The 24,537-nt window shown below is 38.6% G+C and overlaps 2 protein-coding genes across 2 annotated transcripts in view; both read right to left on the bottom strand.

The window, feature by feature from the left end:
- Window positions 1-13,621, bottom strand: part of LOC141752542 (unconventional myosin-XVIIIa-like) — a 90,801-nt gene extending 77,180 nt beyond the window's left edge. The window contains exons 1-2 of the mRNA XM_074610557.1: window positions 13,543-13,621; window positions 10,528-11,595 (exon numbers count right to left, since the gene is read on the bottom strand). Of these exons, the coding sequence (XP_074466658.1) occupies window positions 10,528-11,478 (951 nt within the window). The 5' untranslated portion in view covers window positions 11,479-11,595; window positions 13,543-13,621. The remainder of the gene's footprint in view (window positions 1-10,527; window positions 11,596-13,542) is intronic.
- A 2,101-nt stretch (window positions 13,622-15,722) lies between these two features.
- Window positions 15,723-20,930, bottom strand: LOC141752770 (gap junction delta-2 protein-like). The gene is made up of 2 exons (XM_074610931.1): window positions 20,769-20,930; window positions 15,723-17,509 (listed from the first exon to the last, which is right to left on the bottom strand). Exon 2 carries the CDS (start codon window positions 17,505-17,507, stop codon window positions 16,392-16,394), a length of 1,116 nt encoding a protein of 371 aa, XP_074467032.1. The 5' UTR covers window positions 17,508-17,509; window positions 20,769-20,930; the 3' UTR covers window positions 15,723-16,391.
- Window positions 20,931-24,537: the final 3,607 nt, after the last annotated feature.

Here is a 24,537-nt window from a genome sequence, read left to right as displayed (position 1 = left end):
ACGCAGACAACAGTGGGCGGAAGGAACCTTTAAGTTCCTTGAAAAGTAGTTCCAGAGACTGAAAGTCTCTTTTGGCGGAAAAAAGGCAAAGTATGTACTCAGAATTAGGGCTTCGAAGCTTCGGTAAGAAATATTCAAAGGTCTCCGTCTCCCCTGTTTCAATGCCCGGGACAGCGCCGCTGCAACACTACTGTACACACACGCACCTCTACACATAACAAACAGCGATATCCGTCTGAGAATAGCTAATAATAATTAATGTTGAATATGAATAATGAACAATGTTGTGGGATTATTCCTTATTTCATAGGCAATTTTGGCATTTATACATTATTATTACATACTTCTATATAAAAAAACACAAAAATAAAAACAAAAAAACGAAGCATTCGAATACTGATTTGGAGGTCGATTACCACGGCAATGGTTGAAGCTTGGAAGCATTCAGGGCAGCCCTACTCAGAATCGTCTAAAGTAGTGGTATTTATTATATGTGGGCCTCAATCGCAATCAATTGCTATAACTATGTTTGAAGAACTGTCCTTCACCTCAGCACACTAAAATGATTACATACCATTGGCCATCTGTATCATTTGTAGTGATGACACAAAATCAATGAGAAAACATATGACAATTGCACACAACAGAAACAAGTGTTGCCAACAGCAAAACACAATAAAGCCAGCAATATGGATGGAAGGAATCAAACAAACACACTTCCACATCTATACTTAATAACCAGACAAACATGCAACTTGCTCAAATTTGTAGACGGCTTACAGTTAAGACTAAACATTGGCCTTTTACTCATTGAGGAGACACAGCAACATGTTTCACCATCTCCGGCCCTGCTTTCATCAGAGTCCACTCCTATAAATAGTTTCAGCAGCAAAAGGAGGCCATTATGACTGAGGCGCCATCAGAGCCCAAATGGAACTCTGCTAAGCAGAGCATGTACACCCAGAGCAGATCCCACCGCTCAACCGCCACACACACACAGTCCACACCAGAGGCCCCAGCGCCCATTACCTTCTCTTTAGGCCTGGTTAACCTTCCAATCTCTCGCTCCGCCACTGGAGCAGTGCAGTCAGGGGGCCGAGGCAGGGTACAGGACCTCGGTCTGGAAAAGAGCTCACGCGCTCACTAGTCCTGAGTTGAGTGGGAGGGCAACACGTCAAAGGGCGGGGTCACAGGCAGCACAGCACAGTAAAGCTGTGGTCTGAGGGGTTGAGGCTGGGCGGTGGGGGGGTAATGTGAGAGGAGCTGGGCAGGGAGATAGAAGAGGGACAGCTGCTGAAATACAGAGGGGCTATAAATAGAGTCTGCAGAAGCACATCAATTAACACTTTTCACTGCTGCTCTCTTCTCCCGGTGACGGGGAATTAGTGAGGCGGTCTCCCTCATCAGGTGATACACAAACTTTTATATGCCCTTTAAATTTGAGGGGAACACAAAAGCTGCAATAACACAATTAAGAGACGTGCGGCTCAGTGCTAAGTGCAACAATCCCCTTCTCCGAACAGACTCCAAATTGATTGAAAGCTTATTTAATCGTCCACAATAACAGGCTGAGTGAGACATTTGTCTCGGTGTGACGCATATTAGCTGCACATCAAACACGAATCCTCTTCATTTGCTGCAAGGTAAGATACCTTCCTCTCTATGCAGCTACAGTAATGCACACATCGACACAGACAAATATGCACAGCACACATGCAAAGAACGAAAGTATAGACCACACAATGTCTGTAATATTTGTGAAAGGCATGTTCCTCACCTTTACACCACAAGAGGGAGCTATAAACTAATGTATTAACTTCTCTATTTCACAGAGAGCTCTGCTTGGGCACACTACTGACCTAGATTGGAGACGGTGTATTGTTTGGTGATAAACATTAAGAAGAATGGGAAACAATAGCAGTGGTTGCAGGACCCGAGCCCGGATATACGACACATAACACTGCTGTACTAAAGAGTAAATCAAGATGTTGAATCTGTTGTCAAAGGTGTTGACATTGACCTAAATAGAGAGCTACAAATATTTGGGTATTATTCTTGATGAAAAACTGCGCTTTCAAAAATGTAACTCTTTTAATGTTTCTTCTGAGATGATGACTCTCTTTTACAGATGTTTTATTGAATCTCTTTAGAAAGGCTTTTCCTAAAAAAAAATTATTATGATTGTGAATTAATCATTTAAAATGTTTTGTTTGTATCTGTGAAATATATCTGATGTTTGTTTCCCTAATTTCTTTAACGCATTAACGCAACTTGTGACTTTTAGGTTGTAGCGGGCTGCAGTGGGTTTTAAAGCTAGAGTGAAGATACTGGCATCATATGCAACTAGAAAAAAAATAAGGAATCCATTGGTACAGGAAGGAGGCTAAATAATGCTCCAAACTAACACTACATTTTGGCGGGGAAAAACTTGCATGGCCATTTCCAAAGGAGACCCTTGACCTCTGACCTCAAGCTATGTGAATGAAAATGGGTTCTATGGGTACCCACGAGTCTCCCCTTTACAGACATGCCCACTTTATGATAATCACATGCAGTTTGGGGCAAGTCATAGTCAAGTCAGCACACTCACACTCTGACAGCTGTTGTTGGCTGTTGGGCCTGTTGTAATTGGAGCATATTTTTTATGCTAAATGCAGTACCTGTGAGGGTTTCTGGACAATATTTGTCATTGTTTTGTGTTGTTAATTAATTTCCAATAATAAATATAAATACACATTTGCATAAAGCAAGCATATTTGCTCTGTCCCATGTTGATAAGAGAATCAAATACTTGACAAATCTCCCTTTAAGGTACATTTTGAATAGATAAAAAAAAGTGCAATTAATATGCGATTAATCGCGGTTAACTATGGACAATCATGCGATTAATCACAATTAAATATTTGAATCGATTGACAGCCCTAGTGTAAACACGTGCAGTGAAACAGTGAATTGCCTGAAGGTAGGTTTTCAGCTTGTTGGTGCCATAAATTATAGCCATGAGAGGAATTCACAGAAATGTAGCAACAGGCTTATTAATCCAACCTTGGCATGCTCTTTTCCTCTTCATAAACTCATTAACAGATTAATTTATCAAATAACCAGCGCTTATGTACAAAGTACAAAGTAGCAAATTGGGTGTTTGTTGAAGTAATTCATCCAGAATCATGAGAAGAAGCAAAACTTTTTTTTTTTATTTTAAATATCATGTGCAAAAAATAGAGCCTTTCTGCCAAAATAAAAAGCTATAATCTGCTATAAGGCGTTCCTTTCCTCGTGGTTAAAATCAGAAGCTCACTATTAGCGCTCAGCAAGAGACCCAGCCAAACACACAGCCTAGTCGGTCTATCTAGCACAGTTTGCTAATCCCCAGAGTCAGTTACTGGGACGCAGCATCGTGCCGGCTGTGTTGCCTACACATGGTTAGTGCAGACCAAAGATTAAGGCGTAAACGCCACAAACACTGCTGATTCTGACCCAGTTAAATCCTTCGATAATATGATATCTGTTCGAATCATGTTGGAAATTAAAGCTTAGATTGTTGGTTTGTCCACAACAATATCCAATATCCCTTATTAATGTGGGTTGTAGTCCCTGTTAAAAAAGGCAGACCTGACCAGGCAGACAAAGAAAATATAGAAACGCTATGAAAATGTGAAGACAGAATGACAAAATCCCTGAAATAAAAGTAATATAATTATTGAAAGAAGCTGATCATTTCAGATTAAAATCTTCATACAGTGTAATCCATGAAAAGCAGGCTGAGAGTTCTGACCAGCGTCCATGCTTTGGGAGCAGAAATGAATCATGGGACATCACAATCTGCAGTCCTCTGAAAATTCCAGGAAGTGTCCCAGATTTGACTCACTACTCGTAGTAAATAGGCCTGAAAATGAGAACTTCTCTCTGAAAGTAGGCCACATGGGCATGATTTATCAAGCAGCAAATTAAAACTCAGGTGTGATCTCACCTGTGGTAAGTAAAAATGGCATCATGTATAAGCCAAAGACAGTTTTCACATACTAACACTGAGCATAGTTGTAACAGCACACATTCATAATCTCAATAAAACAGGAATGCATATACTGTATATATTGTATCTGCTTGTAGGGACACTAATAAAAGTTCCGTAAAACATGATGCTCAATTAAAATAGCTCTTGTTTATGGCTGACAAGTGTCGATGTCCCATCGTCTGACAGACACGGTTTCAGTCACACACCCAAGAATGTCAAGTATGCCTGCCTTAATGTGTCAAACTGCAGTCAAAAATAGTCACAGTGACTCATTTCAGCTGACAAAATTACACTAGAGGTCAGAAACCAGGGCGAAAAAAAGTATTAAATTATGAAAATATGAAATGCATGTAAAGAATGGAGGGAATCTTAAATGTAGCCTCTATCATGAACCAAACGGCTTCATTCTTGGAAGCCCCGCCTCTTTCTAATCCACGCCTGTGCTAATACTCTCTGTTGCTGCAGCAGCATCACCAGACCACTGGAAGAGGGGGATGATGTGATTTAAATGGGCAGCTTGGGGAGGAGATTACACCATTTGCTAATTTCCTAACGATGAAACGTCTCGTTCTTTCTAGGCTGCAGAAAGACAGGAAGTGGAAGTGATGCAGGGATATTAGATGACCGCATGGGAACATGGGCCACACTGGCATTCAGGCTCTCTCAGTGTTATTAAATGTAAACAGGTCAAATTAGCTCCTGAAAGGTATGATCTTATTGAAATATTACATGGCTTATTGATGTTGTGCGACCATAAAAAGTGGTACTGCCAGCTTCGAAAGGAGATGATATAAGTAATTAAGAAATTATTATTAAAAATAAGTAATTGTAGAAATTATTATTAAAGGGGAACACCACCTAAATTAAGATTTCCAATATTTTATTTCCATGGGAACATTCAATCAATATTTGTGAACATGAGCTCCTCTCTCTCAAAGCCAGAAACTGGAGAAGTAAGTCTCAAACTTGTGATGTCATAGGGTATAAAGTCTGGAACTGCTCCATAGGCAATCAATGGGAGGCTGTTTTTGTGGAGCAACAGAATATTTGCTTTCTTTTTAAACCCAAATGAGCTTTATTATATTGTTGTGCCCTCAGTTGTGAAACAGAAAATGTTCCCATATACTCACAACATTCTCGTGGGTGCTCTCAGTGTCTTCAATAACATATCTCCCTATTCATTGTCTATGGAGCAGCTCCACACTTTGTACCATATGACATCACAAGTTTGAGTTTTAGCACTCTAGTTTTTGGATTTGGGAGAGAGTTGTGCATGTTTACTAATATTTTTGGACTGTCTTAGACCATAGGAATAACATGTATGAATTTTGAAAATGGGTATAGTTCCCCTTTAAATATGGAAGTAAAAGGTATCAAATAAATGTCAAGTCAGCTCTGCCCAACAGACTCAGGTGCACAATAATAACAAAGTGCCATGTGGTGTTCATGAAGACACTAGCCAGTTCAAGGGACAGCCCTTTTTGGCACCACTGACTTGTATCTCAACTTGGAGTCATAATGCCTCTGACCAATCGATTTACCCCGACCAGCTGGAAAATTGTCTAACAGTTCCCCTCCCTCCAGGATGTCTGTCAGACACAGGGTATCACAGCCCCATTTATACACTGTATACCTTCTAACACACAGTACAGCTGTATTCCCTTATACAAACTGTACAGATGCATGGAATGAGCACTCATTTTGCACCTTGTTTAGATTAGTCGATCCTCCTTTAGTGACATCTTGTGGTGAGGTTGCAGATTACAACCAACTGAAACTTCTCCTGTGTGCCAAGCATGTAGGAGAACTACGGTGGCTGACGCAAGAACATGAATGGCCCTATCTAGAGCCAGTGTTTGGTCTCTCCATTCTGGGCTTCCATAAAAACATGGCGGCCAGCACCGTATGTAGATATAAACGACTCATTCTAATGTAATGAAAACACGATTGTTATTTCCAGGATTATACACAAAAGAAAACATATTTATTAATATTATATTCCATTTCCATTTCCATTTCAATTTTTAAAGCTAGAATGAAGATAATGGCATTATATGAAACTAGAAAAACCTAAAGAATCCATTGGTACCAACCATGTCATGATAGCTTGTCAAGAAGAAGGCTAAATAACGCTCCAAACTTATGCTACATTTTGGAGAGGAAAAACTGGCATGGCCATTTTCAAAGGGGTTCCTTGAACTCTGACCTCAAGATATGTGAATGAAAAAAGGTTCTATCGGTACCCACGAGTCTCCCCTTGACAGACATGTTCACTTTATGATAATCCCTTTCAGTTTGGGACAAGTCAGGCAAAACATGGCAAACTCAAGCCCAACAGGCAACAACAGCTGTCAGTGTTATGATTTAAGCATATTTTTAATGCTAAATGCAGTACCTGTGAGGGTTTCTGGGCAATATTTGTCATTATTTTGTGTTGTTAATTGATTTCCAATAATACATAAATACATAGATTTGCATAAAGCAATCACATTTGCCCACTTCCATGTTGATAAGAGTATTAAATACTAGATAAATCTCCCTTTAAGGTACATTTTAAACAGATACAAAATGTGCAATTAAATTGCGATTAAGCGTGATCAAATATCTTATTCGTCTGACAGCCCTACTTTGTATCATTGCATACCTTAAGAGTTTGATCATTAAAGATATTCGCATCTTTATTTTTACGGTTTAAATCCTGTTTTAACTTTTCAAACAATAGCTCAAACTTATGATACATTTCATTTCCTGTTCTATCAACTGTGAATGTGACTTTACATAACAGTGATCTGAGTCCAGTGGTGTCATCTCAGTAATGATGTGTCTTGTCCACTGACCTGACAGTGAATAAGGAAAGATTGGAAATAAAACAGAAGGGACCAAACAGAAGAATAGTTGTTCTGGCCTCATGTAGTGTGGACAATGGCTGCCACCCAATGGACAAAAGGTTCATGTGCTCAGCTGTGCACACTTGGCCTCGCCATGAAATAATTTAATTTAGGCCCAGAATAATGTCTGTGCACATTTAAAGTTTATTTCTCTTGAGAAGTGATCTACTACTGACTCTTTATAAATAAGCAGTTTGATATCATATTAATTTAGTGCCAGACATAATTATATTGGTGAGGAGAGTTCTTATTTGTGAGTAAAGGTGAGGGGTGTATTTTTCAGCCTAAAGCAAACCATGTGATGTCATCATGTAATCAGAAACCATATCATGATAAAAACAAAAAAATAGACAGAGAGAGCAGACAGAGGGAGAGCAGGTGTTCAACTGACACCAAACCTGAACAGTCAGTTAGTATTTGTTCAATAACCAGCCCCTTGTTATTGTACTTTCACTGCAGTCTCGCAGTTACACAGATCACTGCTGGTTGCCCTGGTAACCTCACAGCGATGACAAGACTCAAGGAAGTCACTGCACCCGGCCGAGAAATAGTCCCACACATAAACAACTAGATAAACTGGTGAAAAAAAGTTCGGAAACTTGTGTTTGGTGGATTATTTCTCTGTTGTTACAATGCTAATTGGCATTGTATTTTACCACGTTAGAGAGCATTTTGGAAAAAAATTCTTGAGCGCTACCCAGATAATCAGCTGTGCTGCTCATCCCACAAATGCATGATCCTTACAAGTTGGACATCATTGTGAAGGTAAATAAACAGGCTTTCCAACGATGTAAAATACAATGCTAAATAGCATTGTAACAACAGAGAAATAATCCACCAAACACAAGTTTTCGAACTTTTTTTCCCCAGTTTATTACTGTACACAACACAGAGAGATATAAATTGTGTTTTGAACAGAGCTAGGCTAACTGATCCTCCTGCTTCCAGTGTTTATGCTAAACTAAGTCAGCTGTAGCTTCATCTTTAGCAGACAGATATGAGAGAGGTGTGCAATGTCTCACCTTACACTCTGTAAAGAAATAAGCAAAGTAATTTACTAACCTTTAAATAAATTCATGCAAAATGTGCTCATCCATCACATATATGGTTTTGTTGCAGAGCTCTAGATCCAGAATCCAGATCTTATTATAACCACCTATAAATAGTGCTGTTAGTTCTAGGTCACACTCACATGCACATTTTTCTGCTTTTTAAAATGGCCTGTCTTATGTTGATCATCGAGATCGGTTGAATGTAGGACAAAGCAAAGAAAAATGTCTCTGGTCTGTGTAAACATTCATTCCCACAGAGTCCCATGTAATTCAAAATGATGGTAACATGGGTAAAAGCATTGGCTGTGGAAGGAGACACACAAACAGATAAGTGCATATCAAGTTGACACCTGCTGTTGTACAGTGCATATCGCACCAATTGTGATACACCGTTTGTGTTTAACTTAATATTTGATCACTAATGGCGGGTGGGTCTCTGGTGTCACTGCTGTAACGTCTTAGATTTCTAAACACCGGCCTTGTGCAGTGCATCTTTTACATGGTACTTATGTGGCAGAACAACAAACCAAGTACGGCCCCGCAATTTGGGTTAAGCACTGAACCTTCACACCAAGCGGAACAAATCTGACCCAGGTCTTAACCTTAATGAGCTCTGAAAGAATGGAGATAATCTCCTTCATTACACAAAAATGTTATGAACTAGTTAGGAAGTAAAGGATCATTTTCACCATTCTTTTACAGCGTGATTCTGAATCAATCTGTCTCTGACAACTGGTTCAATGTGATGCTGTCAAAAGGAATTTATTTTACTGCCTGAAACATCTGCAATATATATATATACAGTATATTACTCTATTGTAGTTATCAGAATTAATACACTATGAGTTGCCTAAAATAAGGTTGTTCAACAGGCAAAAGTATATATTCCTAAAGTAATAATCTTGAAGATTTTCCAGTGGGCAACTCTGGGCCTGAAAAGTGAATCCAATGCTGAAGTCCCTTAAACTTGCATTCTTTCTAATAGCCAGCAGGGGGGCGACTGCGATTGTATAAAAGTGAGAAAATGAGCCTACTTCTCACTTGATTTATTACCTCAGTAAACATTGTAAACATGAGTTTATGGTCTCAATCGCAAGTTTCAAGTCTTCTTCAATACAGCATGATGTTCATTTAATAAGTTATGGTCCCATTTAGAGTCAAATAGACAATAAAGCAGGGCTGGGCGATATGGAGAAAATCAAATATCACTATATTTTTTACCAAATACTTCGATATCGGTTTGCATCGATATTGTAGGGTTGACCATTTGTGCTTTGACAAAATATTTACACAATGAGATTTTTGATAAATAATTATCAGTAATTTGAATATAATGACTAAGTGTAAAAGACAAAAAATAGAACAGCTAGAACAGTCTGGTAAGTTCAGAAAAGAAAAGACAACACTTATGCCATATTTCGATATGCAAAATCTAAGATGATATGTAGTCTCATATCACGATATTGATATAATATCGATATAATGCGACATTCACTGGAGAAAAAAACACTGTGTGGATCTCCGGGAAGTGAGATTTAAAAACACACCTGCAATTACCACTTATCACCACAGGCGCCGCCAAAGAGAACAAAACGCAGATTTTGGAGATTGTAACTTTAATTTCCAGGGTTCAATGATATCTAACATCTATTTACATCTATATTTATAGTATAACTAATATGCTTGGGCTTTTAATCAAGACTGTCTATTGTATTTTGTTCAAATTTTATGATTACAGAATAAAATCTACATCCACACCGGCAAAACACCATGAGTACATTACTGATATACCTCAAAATAACAGTGCACTGCACGACCCTAACCTGGGCCAAGGTTTATCTCACCAAGAATGCTCAAATTCAGGTGTTTGTTGTGCCAGCAGCTAATAAAGAGCTTAACTTGATGCTCCTCTACTTGTTGCACATGATTATCCGAGCGAAAAGAACTGAATGGGACGCCAGCCAAGTCTTGCAAGACCATATGGCCCCGGTCTGTGGTGGCGTTTGGGCCGTTGTTTCCTTCAGCATCCTATTGTTTGGTGTCAAAGGACTAGAGGGGGGGGGTGGGGGTTGGGTAGGGGGGATTATATATACACAGAACACATTCTCTCTTTCAAAACACACACTCCCCCATGCATACACGCACAAAGGCACATTACCAGTGTCATTACAGTTCCACCCATGATCCAGACATCTTTAATCCACTGGTGCAAAACCACATACTTAGAAGAAAGAAACACCAGAATGAGGGGAAAAAAAGGGCTAATTTTAGGTGGTAATTTTAGTTGCCAAGTATATATTTAAAAAACCCAAATAACAGAGCTCCAGGAGCACCAGAGCAACACACACTCAGTTTCTCAGTGCAAATATGGAGAATAATTTCTAAAAGTCTGAAATTGTCACGAGATCCAAAGTGACATCCTGGCCAACAAAAAAAGCAGCATTTTGAGATGAAAGTACTTAGAAGTATGAAATTATGCAATGACATTAACGAAACAGAATCAGTACATGTGGAATTTGTGTTTGCAAGTTAGAATCTATTCCCTCAGTGGACTGAAAACGATTCTACTTACATCAGAGATGTCTTTGTGCAGGCCTTCAGTGGTCCTCAGCCAGCTGCGGTTCAACTCACTCAGCTCCAAAATGGGCTGCACCTTCAGCCGGACCGACTCTCCGGACTGACGGATCATCTCCACGATCTCGTCCCTGCTCTTGCTCTCCACGTTGACCCCGTTGATTTCCACCAGCCTGTCTCCTGGCACCAGGCCCAGAGCCCGGTCCTTGGTCCCAGCACCCGGTTCGGCGAAGTGCACCACGCGCCGACACACTCCTCCGTCCAGCTGCCTGTCCAGCATGGTGGTCCTCCGCAAAGAGAAGCCAAAATCCCCGGTGTTGCGCCGCTGTAGCTCCAGCTCTCTTGGATCTGGTATTGGTGGAGCGACAAGCACAGGCAGCTGTAGGTCTGCACCAGGGAAGGTCTTCTCCACCATCTCGGGAATGTGAACCATGTTTGGGTTGGAGTGGGACTTCAAGGATGTAGTCCAGTTCTGCCCAAAAGCCTCCAGAGCGTTGTCCTCGCTGCTCCTCTGGGAAAAAGACACGTGCCTCTGGCCTACCAAGGAATTCACCCTGGCCAATTCCCCAAACTTAGCTGCTCTCTCCTTCACAGAGCTGCGATGATGATGATCCAGTTCAGGTCCCTTCACGTCTTCTTCACCAGAGGTGCTTGCACTCATTTGCCCCGCATCCTGCCCCAGGGTGTTGTGAAGACGCTCGGCCTCCAGGTCCGTCAGGTTGAGCTCCATGCTGGTAGCCACCTTAATCGGGATGGGACTAGAGATCTCCAGCTTGCCCCTGGAGTCCCTCTTAGCGCTCCCTCGATTGAGGTGGAAGAAGCCTCTGCGTATGCTCATCTCCTCCAGGCTCTTTAACTCAGCCTGGGACATCCGCTCTTTCTTCTCTTTCTTCTCCTTCTTGCCCAGGTCCTTCTCCTTCTCCTTGTCTTTCTTAATTAGGTGAAACATGCTCAAACTGCTCTGAAGTCTTATACCAGTTTGAATTGCTTACGGCGACAAAAGGACCGTTTCACATGAATGATGAGAGAGAGAGCTTCTACAGTAGTTACTGACCTGCAGTGTCATCTGTAAGGAAGAGGAAAAACAGGAGAAAATTAAGAAAATACTTGCTGAGAGCTTAATAGAACCGTCTAATTTAGTTCTGCCTGACTACGGTACTGGCATGCCAATTATTGGCCAATCATGCACATCTGTAATGGCTCATACGGTATGATGACATATGTGCAAAACGAAATAGAGTAAATTCTTCATAGGACGCTTTTTGAAACCCTTTTTTAACTTCAAGTTGTTTGTTATAGAGCAACAACAAGAATGCTGTTTATTTCGCCACGTATATACATACATGGAATTGACTCTTTTTTTTATGCATCTCTCATAATGTACTTACACAGAATGGAAATAACAGAATAAAAGAATACAATAATACAAATAAAAAATAAAATGTTTACGTACAAGTCAAGTGTTCTGGAAGTTGTAAACAATACAAATAGTGCAAAGAAATAAATACTGGATGGATATACATGGACTAGATGATCATGTACAGCATGTACATGTGGAGTTGTCTATGTACTGTATGTACAGTGAGTAGTATTTATACTTACAGTGACAGGTATGTACATATTACAATATGTACATAAAGTGATAGATGATATGTACATATTACAAAAAATGTGTACGAAAGACTGTAAATTATAATCTAAAAATGTGCATTAAAGACTGTAAAAAATATAATCTATAACGCTAGCAGCGGATATTTGGTGTTACAGGGTTATTGACAGTGTATGACTCAATTAGTTGTCAACTATTAACTTAATCGGCAACTATTTTGATAATTGATTAATCGGTTTGAGTATTTTTTTAAGAAAAAAAAGCTAAATTCTCTGAATTCAGCTTCTTAAATGTGAATATGTTCTGGTTTCTTTACTCTTTTATGATTGTAAACTGAATATCTTTGAGTTGTGGACAAAACAAGACATTTAAGGACGTCATCCTGGGCTTTGGGAAACACTGATCAACATTTTTCACCATTTTCTGACATTTTATAGACCAAACAACTAATCATTACAGATTAATCGGTAATGAAAATAATCATTAGGTACAGATCTAGTTTGTTATATTAATGTTTTCATTTATAGAATATTATATCAGTCATTAAAAGATCCATTATTTGTTGTGTTTTGTGACAATATAATAACATTATTCCTACATCTTATGTTGCAAACTCATAAAAACCTTTCATCAAACACTGTATTGCATATCATGTAATGATTCTTTTTTTCTTATAATCAAACTTTTATCAGTATCAACATACAATCTAAATAACTCAAATCAGAAGAAATGTATAGTGTGTCAGCTGTGTGAAAGGGAACTGACATAATTGTGATGCATTACAGTCTCAACAAAAAAAAATGACCTACAAACATTAATATACTCCAGATTTGGGGGATTTATTCTCTCAGTCCTATAGCTGCCCTACATACAGGCACTGTTTTTGGACAGCTTTGACCTCATCTGTCTTGCTGTCAAATGCTCGGCATCACCATTTAAAGTGATGCAGAACATCTAAACACTTTTGAACCATGCTCTCCACCTGAACCTGAATGCCTCACACATCCATATAGTAGCCTGTGTGAACCCATAAACAGTCAAATATGCACTTAATCTTCACTTAATCACATCTCCTGAGGTCATAGAGGCTATGAAATAACAATACAATCACTTTTCAGCACTTTACAATACAACTGAAACTATTCTCATGATGTCTTTTCACAGGAAATGATAAAAACCTTGTTGATGTTGAGCTTTACTGAACTTGCATGCTATAACTAGGTTGTTGCTGCTGCTAGTCCACAGCTTGGCTGTAATGCTCTCCCTTTAAGCTGCTTTGCCCTCATTCTCTAGCACCGGTGGCCTCAGGGAACACTTTCAATAGAGAGTGTAACCATTGTCATTCATTAATATAAAATACACAGTTATTAGTTAACGCTATTAACCGACATGACACTGACTTACCTGTAATTGTGCGCGTTGCTTGAAGTTTGCAGCATTTTGCTCCTTTCAATTGACAGTAGGTGCGAGAAATGGAGCTTGTGATGCCTTCAAGTGCTTGCCGTAAGCTCCGACTTAACCAAAAACAAGTATGGCCGGTTATAAACGACCCTGTGGACACAACCTCATGTTTGTGTTTCTATTACTATTACTTTTTTTAAACGGGCAGTCTGTAGGCTTAGTCATGTATAGAATAGTCTATATATATTTAACGGCAAAAAAAAATAAAATGGAACTTGAATTATGTGCACCACAACACAACAAAAATGACTAGTTATTTAAGGAATGATCTTTTACTTACGCTGCTTTCATTAAATCCATCTTTATATTGTTAAATGTGGACAAAATGTGCTAAATTTAGCACCTTCTATAATTGTATTTGGGTCGTCAATGTTTAAATTGCTCTAAAGGTTTAGTAATTCCAATGGCACTTGAAGGTAGCATCAGTGTAAACCGGACAGCAGTGACCCCTGCTGGTCTTCTTACGCACTGCAACACTGAGTGTATGTGCAGGTACTGTATACAGAAGGCACAGGTAAATACTTCCAGTCTGCCCAATTTACCTTGTCAGGACTCACCTTACAACACAAACACACGTTTTAATTTAGAAGTTTGATAGGATATTGTAGATTATGTTGATCTGAGATTTGACAATATATAAAATGAGCTTTTAAATCTTTGAGTTTGTGTGATTCTAGGCTCAGTTTGTGCGTCCCATGTTTATACATTTGAGATTTTTGCATATATGATTAAATTTCAGCCCAAGCTCTTGAAGATTTATATTATATTATATTATATTATATTATATTATATTATATTATATTATATTATATTATGGGATATAATTGCCATGCAGGACAGCAAGATTTGTCAAATATATCCGGTCAAGTCAAGGAAAGTTAGGCCTTTTGTCCCACTCTATGGCACATAACCTCAGTGATGGAATGTAACTAAGTACATTTACTCAAGGACTGTACTTAAGTACTCCACTACATTTACTTGACACTTACAGTTACTACTTTTTAAATAATCAGACAATATGATACGGTGCAGTACTAGTAATCTACCCAGTAGTATACAAAGTATCAAAAATTGGCTCCACATTGACGATCTATCAATCTGTCAGCCATTCTGTATCATGAGTACATTTACTTTTCATACTTTAATTACATTTTGCTGAAAAAACTTTTGTAATTTTATTTAAGTAGCATTTTGGATTCAAAGCCTTGTCTTGAAATGTAGTATTTTTAGGCTATGGTATTTCTATTTTTACTTAAGTAAAAAATCTGAGTACTTCTTCCACCACTGTCTAACCTACCGCACAGGTTACACTCCTCTGACTTTGCTGAAATTTGTCTTCTGGCAAAAAAAAAGTACAAAACAATGAGAATCAGACCGAGATATCAACTATTCTAAACCAGATCAGAGCCCTTGTGTATTGCTGCTTAACAGGCCATGTACGCATACAGTTGCTGATGCTTAAAGCAGCAGTGGGTAGAAATGGAGCAAATATGATTAAAAAAAAGTTATTTTTATAAAACGGTCACTATACCCTGACAGTAATGCAGTGCTCCTAATGGCATCTGCAAGATTTCACAGACCGGAGAAAAACAACCAATCAGAGCCGAGCTGGAGCCTGCCGTCTCTGAGCAGCTGTCAATCATTCGCGAACTTCAATCAAACGATCAAACTAGGCAGTGCTGATAAAAAATTAATCAATATTCTGTTTGCTAGTGATTGACAGCTGCCTCCATTGAATGATCAGCCAATAGGAACTCTCTGAAATGACCTGTGATTGGCCAAAGTCTATCGTCACGGGATTTTTTAAAGCCTGAAAACAGAGCCATGAGGAGGTGCAGAAGTCTAGCTTTCTCTCAGAACACTTGAATTACAATATGCTGAAAGATTATTATGGAATTTTTGCCCAATGATGCCAAAAACATTCTGGCTTACTGCCACCTTAAATTCGCCATCTGTCTATTTACAGAGGATCCTTTGTTGTCTTTGTAGTGGAGGTATGAATAAATCACAGCAAATACATTGATTTGTCTATATTTACAGAAACATTTTCATAGAAATCTGCACTACATTCATATCAGTGCTTCCCTCTACAGTACACATAATAAACCAAGAATGGTAAACACATTGCAACATCTCCAAACCATTCCAAAATTCCACATTATTAATGTTAAGTTCGGGTTTCTGTGGCTAGAAACAAATACACTGAATCTGTCACAGTTTCTCCCTGACATTGTCTGAATCATTTTAATAATCACTAACTTCATAACTCAATTTAGATATATACAAGCGCAGTTATAGATGGAAAATATATATAACACAAAAGAAAAAGATGGTTTGAAATCATTTACTGCAAGCCCCCAGGAAGAGCGCCAGTGGCCAAACGGCGATACTGGAACTTCTGTGTCCGTTACATGATGCCATTGGGCCCAGAAAAAAACCTTTTCCCATAGACTTACATTGGGAAAGAGACAACTGTAACTCAGCTGATATTTTTTTTTGAGGTGAATCAACTTTCCAATATGAACATTTGAATAGCCCTTATTTAAATCATTAGGTCTTAAAATTTGTAAAATGCACTAATAGCCGAATCCAGAGTTATTCTGTGACCGAGCGGACGCTACTGCGCCTGCTCCATGGGCTCAATGGATGTGGAAGATCTCAGGAAGATCCAGGTACTTTTCCAATCGGAAGTCGAGCCATTTTGGAATCCTGCGCCAATGAGCAACTTTCATACGAATGAACGGGGCCCCGCCTCCAACCCTGCATCCAGTTCTCTTTATACATCCAATGGTTTACAGCCATGACTTTTTCCCTCTTCCTGTTTTGGCCATGTTGTGCAGTCTAGTCTTGCTGCGATCCTTCTCATCTGGAGTTCTCTTCGAAGTACACTCCAGCGTGGAGTCCGTCTCAAAGGAGATGGCCGGGCCTTGGTTGGGAACGCCGCCGCTCCTGTCCCGTGATGTGGGTGAGGCGGTCTGCAGGACGACCCTACCGCACAGAGAGTGCTTGAGTTCGAGGAACAGTGGGTTGTTATCGGAGTATAAATCCACCCGCGCCCCGGGGTTCCTACCCGAGTCGCAGCACGTACAACACGCGGATAACAGCACTCTGAAGATATAGATCCAGCCCAGATAATGCAGCTCCACAATGTTCAAAATGAAGCAACCTAGACTGACGCTGAACATGAAGTTGAGGAAGATGGTCTTCTCTGTCGCTCGAGACACGAAGCAGTCGGTCCTGTTCGGACAGGGGTAGGTCTCGCAGCGGAAGAGGTGCGGGACTTCGAATCCGAATAGGTAATACTGTCCAATGAGGAAGATTATCTCCATGATGGAGCGCAGCAGAACGTGTATGATGTAGATGAGTAAGACTTGGCTGGAGAGCTGGGTTGGATCCTTCCATACCTCTCTCGCATCCTCCTCCAGCTGGTTCCTCTCCTCACACTCCTCTTCCCGTGAGCTCCAGTCCTCATTGTTATAGGTTGCGTTATAAGGATCGCCGGCCTCCAACGTCGTCTCTTTATCTCCTCCTCTGTCCCTTTCTAGTGAAGGCGAGGACCTGGGTACCACTTGGACCTTCTTATCATCCTCTGGCTTTTCATTCTTAGTGATTTTTTGCAAGACGTAGACGATGTAGAAGATGGAAGGCGTGGAGACCAGGACGATCTGGAAGACCCAGAAGCGCAAGTGTGAGACGGGAGCAAAAGTGTCGTAGCAGACGTTGTTGCAGCCAGGCTGCAGGGTGTTGCAGGTGAACTTGGACTGCTCGTCGCTGTAGACCGCGTCCCCGACCAGGGCCACGAGCAGGATGCGGAAGATGAGCAGCATCGTCAGCCAGATCTTGCCGATGACCGTGGAGTGGTTTTGAACTTCCGTTAGGAAGCGGCCAAGAATGGACCAGTCTCCCATTTCTGTGGGAAAACACAATAGTTCAAATTATGGGCTGTCAAAGTTAACATGATAATAACGCAAATTCGTTTTAATGTCACTTATTTCTTCAACGCGTTAATGCAACTTGCGATTTTTAGGTTGTAGTGAGCTTAGTTTTAAAGTTGGAGTGAAGATATTGTCAACTAGAAAACCTAAGGAATCCATTGGTACCAATTATGTCATACTAGCTTGTCGTGAAGGAGGCTAAATAATGCTCAAAATTTACGCTAAATTTTGATGAGAAAAACTGGCATGGCAATTTTCAAAGGGGTTCCTTGACCTCTGACCTCAAGATATGTGAAAGAAAATGGTTTCTATAGGTATCCACCTGTCTCCCCTTTACAGACATGCTCACTTTATGATAATCACATGCAGTTTTGGGCAAGTCATAGTCAAGTCAGCACACTGACACACTGCAGCTGTTGTTTGCCATGTTATGATTTGAGCATATATTTTATGCTAAATGCAGTACCTGTGAGGGTTTCTGGACAATATTTGTCATTGCTTTGTGTTTTTAATTGATTTAAAATCATAAATATATACATACATTTGTATAAAATAAGCATATTTTCCCACTCCCATGTTGATAAGAGTATTAAATACTTGACAAATCTCCCTTTAAGGTACATTTTGAACAGATAAAAACTGTGTGACTAATTTGCGATTAATCTCGATTAACTATCTCATGCGATTAATTGTGATTAAATATTTTAATCGATTGACAGCCCTATTCTAAACGTACTAAAAATCAAACATTCCTCTCTGTTTGCTGCTAAAAAAGAGGTTACTTTTGATGATTTGGAAATTACTTTATCTTGTTCTGACTTCTGAGATATAGTATATATATAGTATAGTATAGTATAGTATATATAGTATATAGTATTGCGTTGCACTAAATATGCTCATGCCTTTGCATAAGGAAACTACAGTGTTAGCAGTTGAAGTGCTCTTTACTAATAGGGACTTCCACTTCTACTTAAACCAGCACCCAAAAACTTTGCACACCTGACAAAAAAGCATCAAATGCATGCGTTTCCTTATTCTGCAAGATCACGATCAACTATGGACAATCAAGCGATTAATTGACAGTCCTAGTTAAAATACTATAGTCAGGCACAAGGTATCAATAACTGAATCATGATAATAATGAAACTGAAGTGGTTTCTCTTACACTCCTAAGGAGAAAAAAAATGCACTGTATGACTCAATCTTACCAAGGAAGCAGGTGCATGAAACCAGATGTATTTGCACATGTATGGCTTTCAGACATTATCTAGATTTAAATATTGACCTAAAAATCCACTATAAATATACAGTAAATATCATAAAATAGCTTTCTTGGTGTGTCATCGCCTCATGTTAGTATATGTCACAATCTGGCACGACCTTCATTTTTTAATAAATTGTCACAATGAATTTCAAACGTTTTCTTTGTCACGTGTATTTCGTAGGGGTAGGCACCTTTGGCGCCACCATTGGCACACAATAGCTTAACCAATGACACGCTAGCAATAACTGTGCAAGACAGTTTTTTGGAAATATTGAAGTGCCCTCTCATCAGTAAGCCAAATTACCTCTTTCACAGCCATTGGCTGTTGGACAGCCTGTTATTTATAGGGATGCACCGATCCCACTTTTTCAGTCCCGATACTGGTAGCGATACCTGGGCTTTGAGTATCAGCCGATACCAAGAACAGATCCGATACCAGTGTTTAATTTATAAGCTGTATGCCTCACTGTGTGGAAGTTACTGGATCATTCTTTTATGTGAAAAAATAAAATATCATAACTTTCATAACTTTGTAAAACAAAATGTAACAAATAAATACAGAGATATAAATGTATTGAATTGTTATTTATTATTAAAATAATAATTTGTTGGCAAAAAAAAATCTTCAAAATTAACATTCAAGTGTAAACCTTTTTAATGCAGCAACAAATTGGTCAAAGCTTAAACAAGAATTAAATATAATGTAAATGTATATTATATAAACATAGAGTTGAATTTCATAGATCGGCCCCATTGTCACCGATATCCAGCTATTTGAGTCAGTATCGGCTCGATATTCGATCCGGTATCGGTATCAGTGTATTCTAGTTATTTAAAGATCCCATATTATGCTCATTTTCAGGTTCATACTTGTATTTTGTGTTTCTACTAGAACATGTTTACATGCTGTAATGTTCAAAAAAACGTTTATTTTCCTCATACTGTCAGCCTGAATATGCCTGTATTTCCCCTCTGTCTGAAACGCTCCGTTTCAATGCATTTTGACGGAATTGCAACGGAATTGCAACAGAATTGCGTTGCTAGGCAACAGCTTGGGTCCATGTGTACTTTCTGTCAGCTGATGACATTCACATACACTGCAACCAGGAATAAACTGGGACACATGTTGTTTATGTTTAAAAATGCTTCAAGGGTCTAAATATTGTATATTTGTGACATCACGAATGGGCAGAAATCCTGACAGCTTGTTTCAAATGCAGAGTTTCTGAATACGGGCTGAGTGTATTTCCCTGTGGATTGAGTGTTTCGATACTATCACAGTATTTATATAGGTCTTAAACCTGCTTTATAATGAAAAAACATGAAAATCTCACTTTTTATAATATGGGACCTTTAAGGTAGTTTGATTGATTTTTTTCCCCACCCGCATTCCGCGAAGACCCGCCCCAATCTGCCTCTGATTGACTAGTACTCCTTGTGCCTTCTTCCCAGAAAAGTTTATTGCTGATGAGCAAGATTGGTGGAAGGTTGCTATGTTTAATATGTATGTTTTCATAAGGATGGCAGCCTTCTTGTATAGTGCTCTAATATATAATTACAATGTCCTGATTATGGGAGAAATATTGCATGTTGCCTAAGTGGATGGAATAAAATTACAGATCTGTTGGAGATTTGAATTTTGATGTGTTGTCATAACAACAACTACCTTAATGTTGATATGACACACTGATTAACAAGAAAATTTAAAAATGGCAATTCACACCATGAAGGTTGCCGACCCGTGTTATTACAAACAGTAAGAGCAGTTATTCCATTAAGCTGTAAATTACCAGCAGTGTCTCATATTCACAAAATAGTTTAGTTACATTCAATGACATTTCCTGTAACAGAAATTTTGTTTTTTTTAATTCTTGGGTTTACAAATGAATTCTCAAATTATTATATATGATCTACTCCTTAAACAAGCTAAAACATAATCATTCTGTTCTCCATGTCCTGGTGGAGCTTACCTTTGGAGAATCTGGAGAGTTTTCCTTATCCAAAGCTGGAAAAATACCAGAGGAAGCAAACTGCATAACTGTATTTTCAAGTGGAGCCCGTTGCTGGATGTTATCGTGTCTTTTGAGCTGGACGAGGGGAGAATGGGCTGACCACACATATTCCCTCTAACTCTAACTGAAACATCGGTTGCACTGTATGTGAATAAAGGCTTTCAATGTACAGTGGGACAAAGATTGAAAATGTACAATGGGGGCACCTTTACTGAACCAGCCATTCACGGACGAGCAGAGGGTTCAAAGAACGTACTGGAAAGAGTGTGTGCACAATACTGATTCAAGCTGTGTCCACTTTCAGTTTAGAGCTGGAACACAAGTCTATTTTCCCGCAAGATTTTAATACTTTGGTCTCCGTGGAAGTGTGAAGAATTGCAGTATATCAATTTAACACATCACTTTTGATAAAAAAATTTAAGAAATATCAACAACTTTTCACTTTTTTACCAACTTTGTATTATTGTGGAGCAAAGAATATACCTCAGATCATATTCATAAATGTAACTTTAACCATCCTTTTCCTCACTCTCTCTGAAAAAGTGTGAAATAATCAAGCCAAATAGCAGGAAATTCCTCAAAATAAAGAAAGGTTATTATCTTACAAGAGCTCTTTTGGTTCAATTCTCTTTCATACCCTCGACCATTTCACTGCCCAACTCTGTAAAGTATAGGTCGTATCAGCACATCCACCCAGGCCGGTTCTTCTGTTCTTGTCATTATCTTAATATTGTAACTCTTTTAATATTTTTGGTACTTCAAGGTTTCACCTTTTTTTATTGTTTTAGTATGTGGGAATGTACAGTATGTGTATATTGTCTTATTGTGATGAGATGTTGTTGTTGTTGTTGTTGTTGTTGTTGTTGTTGTTGTTGTTGTTGTATGGGGTGCTAGGGGTGTCGCGATATACCGGTATTATAATAATAATAATAATAATAATAATAATAATTTAAAATTAAATATTGATATCATGTTAATAATACACATAATAATCTGCCTCTTAAAACATTTTATATATACAGATATGGTTACAGACTCTCTCTCCACCTCCCTACACTCGTATTTTGAGTGAAATTAATTTGCCAAAAAAGAGACAAAATGCTGAATAAACAAAGTTAAAGATGAATTTGACAGATAGCATTATTAGCCTATTATTTAAAATTTCTGATTAATAGCCTATTATTTCAAACAAACAGATATTGTCACAGCGATGGCGTCACAACTGCAAGATGCAGTCACGAAACATTACAGGTTTGTAGTTGAGATCAAAATGAAGACTGAGTTCGATGATAGGTGTGGTAGGAGCAAGGGGGCCAGAAGTAGGGTTGTAGGAAGTGAGGAAAGGGCCATTGGCCTCCCCCACTTTACGTCCCTGGTCCCATTTGGCATCGCAGTGTGGTCCCATCACAAGTTGGTCTCTAGTTAGTCATTTGTTTTTTCTTTGGCTGCATTCAGTTTATAAGAAGAACTTAAGGCAACACTTCATTTTACAGGTCCGCAAATTTCACGGCAATTAGGTGATAATTAGTAACCTATTTGAAATTTCTTTGGAATTACTGCCAAATTACCCCAATATTTACCTCAAAATGTATCAAAAATTACTTAATTATAAACATTATTTAATAATGACATTCCGCTATTTCCCAATAGCTGGTAATTTATTTAACACGTTTCCAGGAAAAGAATACAAAGTTAATTGATGGGCTTTATTTCCATGTCTACTGGTAAATAGATAATAATTAGCAAATAACTTCTTTGAAATTTCTCTAAAAAACTCCCTGAATCATTACATTAGCTACCAGGTTACATTTGTGTAGACAATAAGTCACACAATGGTGAGATTTGTGCCTGATCAGAAGTGTCTTCCATTAGTTTTGGTTTTCCACCTCCGATGAAGAGCCGCTCAAGCCTAAGGGCCCTATTCTAACAGTTATATGCCATTTTAGCATCTACTTATAAAATAATGTTTATAATTAAGTAATTTTCAATAATTTTTAGATAAATATTGGGGTAATTTGGCAGTAGTTCCAAACAAATTTCAAATAGGATACTTGCTAATTATCACCTAATTACCATGAAATTTGCATACCTGTATAATGAAGTGTTACCGAATTCAACTCTTATTGAGTTATGTCTTACATAATTTGAGACATAACTGTTATAACTGTGCTGTATTAGCCCATATGATATGATACGGTGGTCCTCCTGTCGTGATGCAAATTTAACATTGTTTGGCATACCTGCCAAACCCCAACCCTGAGCCCTGTTGCTTTGGTGACACCCAGGTAGCTTTAAACAGCACTCTTTTGCTGCCTTGAACCTAATTATTGTATCCACTATAGGCTAACTATTAGCTGAATATGAAGGATATTTTTTTGTTTATTAAGTTACAGCAAATATGTAATAAGAAAAGAGGACAATGGGAGTTAGATCTCACATAGGCCTTTCATATGAATCGTGAACACAATCGTATGTGTCTTAGTCATCTGAGCCTGTAGGACAGCACATTGGTGCTTATAAAGGTCGTCTGGCATTAACCTACTGTTCTTGTAACCCCAGATGCTCTGTACTGTTTTCTTGGCTGTCTTCAAGGTTGAAGGTGCCATTTGACCACAGACAGGCATGCTGTATTCCTAATATTATCTGCCCGCATCTATAGTTTCTCCACAGTTATTGTTATTTCACAGTAACATGTTCCCTTCTATCAAATGACTAAATCAAAGTCCAATGTGTGAAACATCTTTGAGACGGGTGTAAAAACATCAGGAGGAGACAATGCAGCTATGATTCATATCCAGCTTGGTCACGTCAGTCTCCTTTCTTTGTGAGGGTTGAGTAATCATACTGTTTGATGATGAATGATATAACACAGTGAAGGACAAATCTGCATTTGGTTCAAAGAAGACTGATGATTAAATGCATGTGTCATTTCTAGAAAGAATGCTGAGATATGGTTTGATTTTTTCCCCCACACAATCAACTTTTAAAAGTTACCTTACCATGAAGGCCCGATCCAAAAAACGTTGTGACAATAACCTTAATAAACAACATTAGAAATGAATTGTGATTTAATTGTGACAATTGCACAAATATCAAATTCTTCAGACAATAATCCTAGTTTATTTAATATAAGTGGTGTATTCACAGTCAATTAGTAGACTGTGTGTGTGTGTGTGTGTGTGTGTGTGTGTGTGTGTGTGTGTGTGTGTGTGTTATTTTGGTCCACTGGAGGCAATTCGTCCAATTTATATGAGTTCTGTGGTTTTCATTCATCCCCATGATCCCATTAATGAAAAGAAACTGCTGCGCACGCGGACTATTTTTTGCTCCGTTTAAACAGAAACCATCCTCATTATGGAAAAGGAGTAAAGCCAAATGTTTGCAAAGCAGAACAAACCGCTTTCCAAATCATTTTCTTATAAAAACGAATTACTGAAACACATTCATATCCCGACAACCACATGCGACAGTAGTAGTCGACTAGAACAAATGCCCCCTCGCAGAAATAGCGGAAAACACATCCAGAGGGGTGTTTGGAAATCCAACTACATCAAATTAGTTTTGTGATAAAATAGGAACAATTTAAATTATATGTTACATATATATTTCATAATGTATTTTAAATTGACAATATATAAGTTTTATGAACCGCATAAACGCTAACACGAACTATTTTTAACATACTAAATTTATCCCCCCTCCCCCCTAAATAGTATGTGAAATGGTT

This window comes from Sebastes fasciatus, chromosome 16 (genome assembly GCF_043250625.1).
Source record: "Sebastes fasciatus isolate fSebFas1 chromosome 16, fSebFas1.pri, whole genome shotgun sequence".
NCBI classification, from domain to species: Eukaryota; Metazoa; Chordata; class Actinopteri; order Perciformes; family Sebastidae; genus Sebastes; species Sebastes fasciatus.
The sequence above is the reverse complement of the archived record's forward strand: the minus strand, read 5'-3'. Positions and strand labels throughout refer to the sequence as shown.

Excerpts from the sequence above, each read along its gene's own strand:
- LOC141752770 (XM_074610931.1), bottom strand. The coding sequence starts at position 17,507 with ATGGGAGACTGGTCCATTCTTGGCCGCTTCCTAACGGAAGTTCAAAAC.